At 36.9% G+C, this 12,014-nt stretch overlaps 1 protein-coding gene across 1 annotated transcript in view; it reads right to left on the reverse strand.

Moving 5' to 3' along the window:
• Positions 1 to 331: 331 nt before the first annotated feature.
• Positions 332 to 12,014, reverse strand: part of LOC126355822 (cyclin-dependent-like kinase 5) — a 35,530-nt gene continuing 23,847 nt past the window's right edge. Inside the window, exons 6-8 of the mRNA XM_050006267.1 lie at positions 11,647 to 11,858; positions 6,977 to 7,143; positions 332 to 2,871 (exon numbers count right to left, since the gene is read on the reverse strand). Of these exons, the coding sequence (XP_049862224.1) occupies positions 7,036 to 7,143; positions 11,647 to 11,858 (320 nt within the window). The 3' untranslated portion in view covers positions 332 to 2,871; positions 6,977 to 7,035. The remainder of the gene's footprint in view (positions 2,872 to 6,976; positions 7,144 to 11,646; positions 11,859 to 12,014) is intronic.

Genomic DNA, 12,014 nt, shown 5'->3' on the forward strand with positions numbered 1-12,014 from the left:
CATTAGCTGTGTTCTTTTTAAAAAGAGTCATTCTGGCTTTCACCATAAGCAATTCAGGACAAGAACAAGAAACCTAACTCTGCATGCCTGGACAGGGATTTGAACACTGCATTAACCAGCATGTCATTTTGCTCAGGGCAAATAATACGGTATACAACTTGTCACAGGGACAAACTACTTCAATTATAAGGACAAAGCCTAAATACCTCATTAAACAGCCACAGATAAAGAGGTTTAAATATCTTCCAGTTTTTTTTTTATTGTAATAAGCAATGAAACAGAATAGTGATGAAATTTTATCGTTGGTTACAATGTGTAATAAAACAAAATATAGAGCAAAGAAGGTAGATTCAATATTGTTGCTTTGTTGATCTTCTACAAACTGTAATGTCACAAAAAACAGGCATAGCATTCAATATTCAAAATATTAAGAGCAGCACTCTGATAATAAGCAATAAAACAGCAAAAATTTGGACCGCTGTCACTTTACTCCCATCTAACATTGTTTCTTAAATATAATGGTAGAGTGCTCTATTTACTAGTCGTATGTCAACATACTGTACACACATGATGTTGTTTGTTGGTATCACTTGCTCGTTAAAACAATTCGGTCCCTTTCTTCAGAAACCATGTTGACCTTAAAATTTTCAGACTAATACAGATATTTTACATTGATGGACAGATTTTACAGCAGAGCAAATAAGAATGTCTAGCATAATGACTATTACAGAAGTCTTACAGACAAAGTACAAATATAAATTATTTACCTATTGTATAAAGTTTTACTGCATCCATAAAATTGGATATAGACTAAAATATACTTTACAAAAATGCCAGTTGCATTTTCTGCCATATTTAGAATAAATATAACTTAAGTTCACCAGACAAAGGTTAGTCATCATGTGTCTCAAACTTAACAATTCTGTCAAGGAACTGCTCATAGCATGGTATTACGGGGAGTGTAGGGTAAACCAGTGGCAAATGTGGTGAGTGTTTACAGTGTGTATGAAGCAGTCCACTGAATTATTTCTGTCATTAGTCAGATGTAACAAAGAGGTGCAAGACACAATGTGATGGAGAGAGCCTTTAGGTGTACCAAAAGTCATGCTGTGAAAGATGTGGTGGATTACACTGACTGTGTCTCAGCAGATAGCACTGTCTGGATTCACCAAGTCAGAATTGTGAGCAAATGCTGATCAACACAGACTGAGACTGAAAGCACGACTCTCAGCTCATGGCTAATGACAACTTCATTCCTGCAGGTCTCAAAATGAATACTGCAAGGAATTCAGTCACTTGTAAATTTATAACACAGATGCATGCAAGAAACACACACTTGTGCTCACAAAACTGCCTGCATACAGTAGGTTGAAAGATTTTGATGCAGTAGAGCACAGGAAACATGTTCTTCAGTCAAACTGACCCCCTTTCAACCTTTGTAAATCATATGTAGCCTCATGTTCATTGGGTAGCACAGAAAGTCTTTGGGGACAATGGCCAGCAAAAGAATTGTGCAGGCTAGAGATGGATCTCTGTTCTGTTTTAATTTTAAGGAATCAGATCCTTCACTTCAGTTGACAGGTACTGTAAAGAGGAACAGCGACAACATGCATGACAACCATGTTTTGTCATTCGCCTGTCTGAAATTGCAGCTTAAGCAGCACCGTCTTCAAAGGTTGAACTGTAAAATTAATGTCCAGAGCCAATTATGCATCTGGGAATGATTGAAAAGTCTCCTAATAGAGACCGCATTAAAGATATCTATGGGTATTTGGAACAGTGCTTAAAATATTAGGGATGAAAGCTTTTTAATCTGATTGCCATGTGGTGTTTAATGGGATAGTGATTGGACAATGGTGTTTCCTACATCCACAGCCTTGTCCAATCAACATCACAGCAAACTGCACTTGTTACAAAGGATCAGGAACATGGCATATCCTAACATGATGAAAAAGACTAATATGTTTGACCAGTGAAGTTATCTTATCTGCTAGATTTTGATATCAAGACTAGAGTTGTTTCAAAATGACAATTCAGGTGCAATACTCTCTAAAACAGTAAAAAGCAGTGAAAATAGGTAGTATTGTGTTAAATTTTCTCTGTTTAAATTTCAGTAATAGTAGAATTTAAATACTGAATTAACTGAGCTCTTTAATGAAGCAAGAATTATTTCAAAAATAGGGAATACATTTGTCAGGGAAAGAAAGAGGACTAATGACATACTTAAAACATCACAGCTCCTATGTGAAATACTCTTTCTAAACCAACAAATAGTAACAGAAACACTTCTGTAATGAAACACACACAAAAGGATCTGATTAAAATCAAGGTATGACAAAAAGCAAAGACTGAAAACTTTTTTAGACTACACTACAGCACAGTCCATTCAGACATTTCAAATACTGTTTTGGGGGCTCACATTGTAAAAATATTTTCAAGCAATGTCTTTCCAGAATATGGGCACATTTAACATTTTACACAACACAATTAGATTTCAGTCAATTTCTTAATGACTCATCCATCCAAAAACTAATATTTTTTATTATATTCTTCTCACAATAATAAGGGGCTCATTTACATAAAAAGACACTAATGTAATACACTCAAAAAGAAAATATTCATCTTTGGTATTTATATAATATGTGTAGTTCACTTTGTGATTATCCAATTTCACATCAAAAACTTTCCACTTAAGAAACTATGGACAAAGCACAGTACACATATTGCTTAGGAATGTTCAGTACCAAACATCAGGATCTCAAGCATATGCATCACAAGCATCATTGTGAATAAAATATACCATCCATTCAGCAGCATCTCTCATAGGTATAACTTCTGTTGATGGCAGAGATGTTCTGCAAAGCACAACAACTGCAAGAAATAAAAACAATGAAAGTGGAAGTTTAATTATTTCAGTTACATCACACAAACAGGACAGTATAATGTCAGAGAAAACCAAACCTGTAGACACTATCGTGGCATTTCTTTATCTGCTAATAACTGTCTTCAGAAGTGGTACTGAATAATTTAGTCTGCATAACAGACAGGGATCTCATATCTAACATTGTCGCAAAGTAGTTAATTATATCTACATTCTGTACATGAATACTAATTTGGTTATAAACAGGGTGGATCACGTAAAACTTGCACAACAAATATTACAGAAATGAAGAGTGCTACTGGTGTGCAGTTTTCACAGAATGCTTTGGTAGTCAGGGACTCATATCGAAGCCCATCAACACATTGTAATAATACTCAGAAAGTGTATTTTATGAGCAAACTTACACTTTTTTAAGTTGAACAATGCCTATTGATATTAACAAAGTAAAAGTAGAGTAAATTAAAATGTCAGTTGCGTTTGTTGCAGGACTCTAGTGTGAGTTATTTACGAGATATTGTGTTGTGCCACGTCTCCACGGGCGATATGATTTACCAATGCACAAAAAGCTGACATGCTCATGGCATATGGAGAGTGTAGGAAGAATGCAGTTCATTCTTGTATGATGTATGAGGCAAGATACCCCAACAGGCATCAATCATCTTGTCAATTATTTATCAACCTCTTCAACCAGTCATGTGAAAGTGGTAGTGTAGCACCTAGACAAATGCAACAAAAGGAAACAAGTGACCACAGAAGAGGAGGAAATAAATGTCCTTTCTGCTGTGCACATTAGCTCATGCACAATCACACAAAGAAGTGGCATGAATCAGGCAAGTATCTTTCAAATTCTCCAGTGTCATAGGTTCCATCCCTGTCACACCTCTCTCCATCAACAACAGCATGGAAACAATTATGACAATTGTGTTAACTTGTGTACATGAGCTTTAAGACATGATGCTTATGTATCATGTATCTTGTTTAGTGATGAAGCCACATTTACCAATCATGGCCAGATAAACAGCCGATACACGCACTACTGGTCTGCTGACTATCCCTGTTGGCTTTGTCGCATGGAATGTCAGCATCCATGGAGTGTAAATGTGTGTTGTGGAACAGTGAACTATCAGCTCATAGGCTCATTTTTCATAGATGCAACACTGAACATGAACAAGCATCACAGCCTCCTAACAGGCCATCTTCCATGGACGCCAGAAAATGTTCCTCTTCAGACTAGGAGCAGCCTCTGGTACCAAAATTATAGCTGTCCATCCCACAGTGGACAAATATTCACGAATTGTTCCCAAATCATTTGAATCGATGCAGGGGACCTATATCTCGGCCGGCTCGTTCCCAGGATTTGATGCATGCAGACTTTTTTCTGTGGAGAAAGCCACAAGGCACTGTCTACAAGAACATACTGACTGCACTCGATGATATGAACAATGTATTACTGCAGCCTGCTCGAACATCTCTGCTGAAATGCTAGCACATGTGCAGTTGATGTTCCATACCAGACAGAAGTGTGTATTGCTGCTACTGGTGATCATTTTCAACACAACATGTGATGGTCAGTCGTCTTGTAACTGGTCAGAACCCACATGACCCGTGAATGCAGTTGTGTTGTTCTTTAGTGTGTGCTCCCACAGCTATTGTACAAGTGTCAGTGTGGGATCTTTTCAGAATACAATATCTCGGAAATGACTTGCACCAGAATCCTACAACAAACACCACTGACATTCTAATTTACCCTACTTTTAACAGTGAAAAATCCAGGATGGACTGTAACAATATTCCAAAAAGAATAGTTGCTACTCACCATATAGCAGGGATACTGAGTGGCAGATAGGGACAATGAAAAGGCTGTCGGAAAGCGAGCTTTCAGCCAACAAGGCCTTTGTCGAACATACACAAAACACACATACACGTAAACACAACTCACACACACTTGACCACATTCTCTGGCAGTTGCAGCCACAGTTTGTGTGTGTGTGTGTGTGTGTGTGTGTGTGTGTGTGTGTGTGAGAGAGAGAGAGAGAGAGAGAGAGAGAGAGAGAGAGAGAGAGAGAGAGAGAGAGAGAGCACGCGCATGTTGGATAAAGGCCTTTTTGGCTGACCGCTCACTTTCTGACAGTCTTTTTGTTGTGACTATCTGTGACTCAGCACCTCTGCTGTACTGTGAAAAGAATATCCTTTTCATAATATTGTTACATTCCATCCTGAGTCTGGATTTTCTATTGTTTGATTACTACCACAAGGTTTGTTTTGAATAAATGGTACAACCTTTTAGGCACCTTAATAGATTAAACACAGAATGCACCAAAATTATTCCATAAAATTTTATTCTTGTTACCACTACATCATAGAAGTCACACATAAAAATACTGCAAAGGTTAAGTGACAGCATTTCACACAGCATTTAAGAGCCCTGACAACAGCAATATTATATTAGTTTCTATGCTGGACTGGACTGGGATGACTTTAAGAACTGACTTCTGCACACCCCTTAAATAAATTTAGTGCACTGTTTCGCCCCTCAGCAGCATTTAAGCTTATGTAGATGATATGGCAGCAGTGGCATAGGAATTTATTCACATTGTTGCAGACATCACAGAAACTCATCTTTACTATCAAATTAATTATAGCATCAGCAAGGCTTCGATTTATAATATGCACAATACTTTCAAATATTTTCCTATCAACTTGTGATGTAAATCATACTCTGTTCTCACTTATAACATTTTAACAATGCTGATTTGAGCGGGTACTCGAATCCAGAACCTCACTTTTCCACTCTCGTATTGTCTCCACTCACTGCCTTTCATACCATTTGAGAATATATCTGTCAGAAGTAATAAATGCACAGCTCTATTTGCAAATTGTGAATAAGCTACCAATGAGAGTAGCAGTCCATAATGCAGGGCATTAATATGCCATTGAGGTCTTACTTGCACAAATCAGCCCACAACACATTAACACACTGACTGCCACATGCACATTGATGGATGTTTCGCTGCCAGGCCAGGCCATGGCATCAGGTGCGAGGCTCTCCTGATGGTGATGATGGGCACTTGACACTCCACATGTTAAGGTATGGTTGATAGCACAGGGAAAAATGTTTCTAAGGACAAGTCAACTTTTGCTGGCTTAAAATGATTATCATGATGAAATTTCCCAGAAGGTTAAAACAAAATGATGAAATTTCCAAAGAGATTAAAACTGTATGTTAATTCCTTGTCCTTCACTGGCTATGGTCGTACCAGATATATCAGACAACTCAGACAAAAGTCTGAATATGCTAATGTTCTTTTCTACTTTCTAAATTCCACAGAGGTTTTCATTAATCCATTGCTGAAGTAGTACTCAATGAAAAGAGAAATGGAGAGGAATAATTAACCATGGCACATATCTTCCTCTTCACAGTGAAACATACACTGTTATGAAACTTGCTGACAGATTAAAACTGTATAATTAACCCGGACTCCAAAGTTGGGCACTTGCCTTTCACACACAGCATTCTTTTCACAACAGCTATCCAGAAAAGAGGGCAGTTGTACTGGACAGAATGATGGAGTGAACTAGCTCTCGCACTATGCTCAGATACTTCAGTAACAGTCTGTAAAATCCAAAGGGTCTAGTCAGTCTGAGACATAGTTTGATAATCAAGCTGTTAACAAGCTGTAAAAATAATTCCTCACCTTCATTCTTACGGAGCATGTTTGGCAAGAGACTCAAACACTCTGACAGTACACAGACTGTGCAACATTTCCTGTGGCCATGCAATTCCCAATAAAAAGACAAATTACATTTTCCAATCTTCTATCTCTAACAAAACACTTTCTTGCCAGCTTTTGTACATCTACACCACGCACACAAATGCGTAAAATGGCAATACATAAAATCACACAACATAATAATACATCTCCTCTCCCCCCCCCCCCCCCCCTCTAACACCACCTTCACTATGTGTCCTCTTTAGAAGCTCCTTATATTACACACTGCACTACATTTCAGAGATAACTCAGTCTAAATCTTGTTCAGTGTCATGAATGAACAGAAAATTGGTTAAGAAAATGGTTTCCTGAAATTAATACTTACCATATTAGTGAGTACACAGTGGGGTTTGAAGAAACATCACTCACAGGACATGGCACCAGTCACTGGCAGCGGTCATTTTTAATGGCAGGACTGAGATCACTGAAGTAAAGATGCGCCATTGCATCATCAGCTGCCATCCGCAGTGCTGGATTGCACACCAAAAGACGCTGTAAGGCAGAAAAATGGGATACTCAGATGCTGAGGAGAAAGAATGAATAAGTTGTGGAGTTATGTTGACATTACAACAAAGTGTAGTAGGAAAATGCATGGACATTGGATTTACCATCAGATTAACTGAGCAAACCCCACAATATTGTATTGAAACAGTTATTCAACTTACACATTGTAAACTGTTGGCAAATCTGTGAGAAGACACAGGAGGAGAAAAAAAAGTTGTGTGCTACACTTAGTCTAAATCTATCAGAAGACACAAGAGGGGAAAAAAGTTGATTGCTATGCTAATTCAAGCTAAATGTGATGTCTTAACAACATCAATCCTACCTCCTACTAAGCAATTTTTCTTTAAATTTGGTTTAGTGGCCATAAATGCCATGGTACAAAGCTGTTAAGTTTGGTAAACAGATGATTGATGTCATATTTTTGTTATTATTAAAGTAGAACTGGCATTTATTGAGGGTGATCTTGCTCCCCTCTTGGATAGTAAGCTCAACTAATTGCTCTGTGTTTTGGAGATATGATTTTATCCATTCATAGTCCGGGCCCCTAATACCTACACGTTCAAGTTTCTGAAGCAAGATGTTGTGATTGATGACATCAAATGCTTTAGAGAGGTGTACAAATATGGCTGAGATATGTTCTTTATTGTCTATTGCATTTAAGGCTTCATTTAGGAATGCAAATATAGCTGTCTCAGTAGATTTAGATTTTCGGAATCCATGTTGAGTATTTGAGAAATAATAATTTTTTATATGAAACTGATTAGTCTTTTATAATAGATTTTTTCAACTATTTTGGAAAACCAGATAAGAGTGAGATTGGTCTGTAGTTTGATACTTCTTTTTTTATCCCTTTCTTGAACAGGGGTTTCACTCTCGCTATCTTCAATTTTTCTGGGAACACCCCTTCTGACAGAGAGCAGTTACAGATGTTGACAAGTGGCCTGGCTATGAGGGGAGCACATTTCTTCAAGATATAGTTAGGGATACTGTCAGTACCAACAGAGAATTTGGGCTTCAGTTCTTTGATTATATTAAGTATTTCCTTTTCATTGGTGGGGTATAGAAAAATAGATTTGTTATTTATAGTACATCTGGATTGATCTATAGGAGTACAGTGTAAATTTTGATTTATAAGATTTTCAGCTATCTGTGTAATGTAGGAATTAAATTTATTTGCAGTTTTGTGGGTTCAGTTATCACAGTTGAGTTCTCCATTAGGCAATTAATGTTATGGAAGTCTATCTGTTCTGCTGCAGTATCTTTCCTGGCAATATTCCACATGGCTTTCATCTTATTGGTGGAATTTTTTATGTATGTGTCATTTGCCATTATTTTTGCTTTTTTGCTTGTTTGACTACATTTTTGAATATCTTTTTTAGGTTTTGTAATAAGAGTCAAATTCTGGTGATGTGAGTTGTTTGGACAATCTCTACAGTAATCTTTTTTTGTTTGAACATACTAGGATCCCAGGAGTAATCCATTTACTTATTTTTTTCCCTTATGTACATTTTCCTCTGGGTTGAAGGGAAGCACAGTTGAAAATAGTAGAAAAAACTGTTAATAAAGTTGTTATATTTTCCATCTGTGTGTTCGCAGTTATAAATCTCTTCCCAGCTTTCTTTCCTCAAGTAATGGAGAAAATGATTTATATTTTCATTACTGTAGTTTCTACTGGTGATTGTTATGCACTGTTTAAGCTGTAGCTCAGTTTCTATACTCAGAGTTTTTGAGCTGTGTCAGCCCCAAAGCCTGTGTTTAGGGTTTCTATTGTATAGTTCACCTGAAGCTATTAATAGGGATGATTGTGATACAGACATTATCTTAGACTTGGACAATGCTTTTGACACTGTTGGCTATAAAATAGTATTGAGCAACCTAGAAGTGCTAGGTATAAGAGTAACACTGAATGAATGGTTTCAGTCTTACTTAAAAAACAGGGTGCAAAAGGCAGAGATTTTTCACAAGTCTGCTGATGATAAATTTTTAACAAAGCAATTGTCAGGCAAGAAATATATAAACACCGGTGGTCCTCAGGATATTGTATTGGGTCTAATCTTGTTCTTAATATATATCAATACTTTCCAGACAGCGTAAGACAGGAACAAAAAGTTCTCTTTGCCTATTACAGCAACATCATAGCCACAGATAAAACATCAGAACTTCTAAAAGGGCAAGCAAATGAAACCCTCAAGGATGTTCACAACTGGTCAGTATGCAATAAATTAAAGTTGAACATTAAGAAAACTAACAGCATGCACTTTAAGCATAGATGATAAATCCATAGATTGTCTAGAAAACACAAAGTTTTTAGGGCTGAACATTGATTGTCATCTAACATGGAGTGAACATACAAAGATACTGGCAAAAAGAATATCACCAGCATGCTATAGATCATAGGCTGTTAGCCTCAGTACGTAACAGTCAATGTTTTGTGGTGTCATACTAAGCATATGTACACTAAATTCTTAGGTATGGGATTCTTTTCTGCGGATTGAAGGCACAAAACATGTACAGAGTTTTTAGACTGTAGAAAAGGACCGTAAGGATAACTGGACATAGTAACTAGGCTCATTTTAAAGAGCTGTTTAAAAATAAAAAAAGGAATCTTTACTATACCATGTGACCAATATATGGCGCATACAATGGAAAATATTAATAAATACTCCACTAATAATTCTGTACATAATCATCAAACAAGAGTTAGTTTGGAGTTACATTTAGCCGGAAAAAAACAAATGAAAGCACTCAAAACAGTATTTTATATTACAGGATAAAACTGTGTAATAAAGTGCCAAAAGAAAAGAAAACTATAACTGAAACACATTTGTTTAAAAAAGCCAGCTAAAATGTACTTAAGAAATAATGCATATCACACAATTAAAGATTACTTCAAGGAACAAGAGTAGTGTATAGTAATAATGGTTTATTGATTTCACACAGATCATGCGTCAAGATGTATAATGCACAATAGTACAGTACATTGAGTTAGTTTTTCAGGTGGACAGTAGCAAAGGGGCACATCTGCATCTTCTCAGTCAAGGATTCATCTGTAGGTGTCTTAGTGTGAGCGAAAGTGAAGAGTACAACTATGTTTTACATAGCAAGTGACCAGAAACGTCCAGGAGTTATCACCACACGTATTCAGTGCATGGACAGTGAAGAAGAAATTAAGTTTTATATCACAAGTTACTTGAAACAATCTGTGGGAAATGAAGATACATTATTCACTAGAGAACTACTGAGTGAGACAGTGCAGCTGTTAGAAAACTGACATTGTAATCAGGAGGATGGAGCTGCTCTATCCAGTCATCCTGATTTTGGTTGTCCGTGGTTTTTCTGGAAAGCTAAGGCAAATACCAGAATGGTTCCTTAATCAAGACCACAGCCAACCACCTGTTCTATCCCCATAGAACACCTATCCTATTCTCTAAAAGTGTTTTATTTATGCTGTGTTATATTTTGGCCCATTTACTGGAATTTTATTAACTTGACATATCCTGTATCACTGCAAAATGATCCCTGGATGAATAAATAAATGTCTGGGATATAAATGGTCTGCAACTTTTTTCGTTGTATAAATGTCTGGGATATAAATGGTCTGCAACTTTTTTCGTTGTAGTTCCCCAGGATCAACTGTTAATGCCTTGTGTTTTCCCATACAACATGTGTGTCAGGAATGGCAAGGAGGCAGGGGGGAGGGGGGAGGGGGGGGGGGGAATTCCCAAAAGTACATTCATGCATTATATGATTTCATGTTACTATGTTTAGGGGCTCCAAATGTGGTATGTGAGGGTTTTATACTATACTGAATTCTCAAAGGTGGACATAATGTACAGATCTGCACTTCTTATGATCTGTATATTGGCACATTCCAAATCTATGGAATAAAGTTCATTTGAGTTGTATGTACATATCTTCATATTCCAATTTTCAAAAACATTTTTTCAACTTCCAATCCTCCTCATATTTTTTCACTGCTCATGTGAGCATTATGGACTAACCTTATGCTCTTCTCAAAAATTTCTTTTCTGCATTTCACATTTCCCTTAATATTATTTCATAAGCAACCAGCTTTTTCAATCAACCAAAAGTATGGGAAGAGCCACTGTACATGATGAAACACATTACACAGTAATAATATAGGCAAGGGAAAAAGGCACTAGTTACTAGAACTGAATTCTCTCTCTCTCTCTCTCTCTCTCTCTCTCTTTCTCTCTCCCTCCCTCCCGCACCCCTCCCCCCTCATTTGGCATTAAGGGAATTTTCTGAAGAAAGAAGAAAGGTTCCAGAAATTGTGAGGTCATAATTTTGTAAACTGAAAGGGTATAACATTACTTTCGAAAAAGATGAACTATTCTATGATTAGTTTAAATAAAATCTGGATTTTTCCATTGTTTTAAAAACTACTACACTATTTCCCGACTAGAGCAAAATTAATACTACATTATGTGAGTGATCACATGTTGAAGTGAAATCTGATAAACTGCTTACCTGTAAAAGGTCCCGACCTTTGGCATTTAACTTCGGCACTACTTGACTAAATGCCATGCTTGGATGATAAATTGGAAATGGTTTATAATCTGGTAGTTGTGTCAGACCACTCCATGTCTCTTCAGTTGGAGTACCTAACAACTTAAAGATTCGTTTCAACTGATCTTCGACATCTGAACCAGGAAAGAGTGGTCTCCCTGCATTCGCCAACTCTGGAAAACACATTGGTGTATCAACAAATAACATAAAAAAATCTGCTGAGCTGCAAAATGTGCACTGAATAAAATTAGTTCAGATAAAGTCAAAGTGTCTGTAGCAATGCACAGAAAAAAATATTTGATCACTCAGTTCCACCTTAGACCGTTACA

The sequence above is a fragment of the Schistocerca gregaria genome, chromosome 3 (genome assembly GCF_023897955.1).
Source record: "Schistocerca gregaria isolate iqSchGreg1 chromosome 3, iqSchGreg1.2, whole genome shotgun sequence".
Lineage (NCBI taxonomy): Eukaryota > Metazoa > Arthropoda > Insecta > Orthoptera > Acrididae > Schistocerca > Schistocerca gregaria.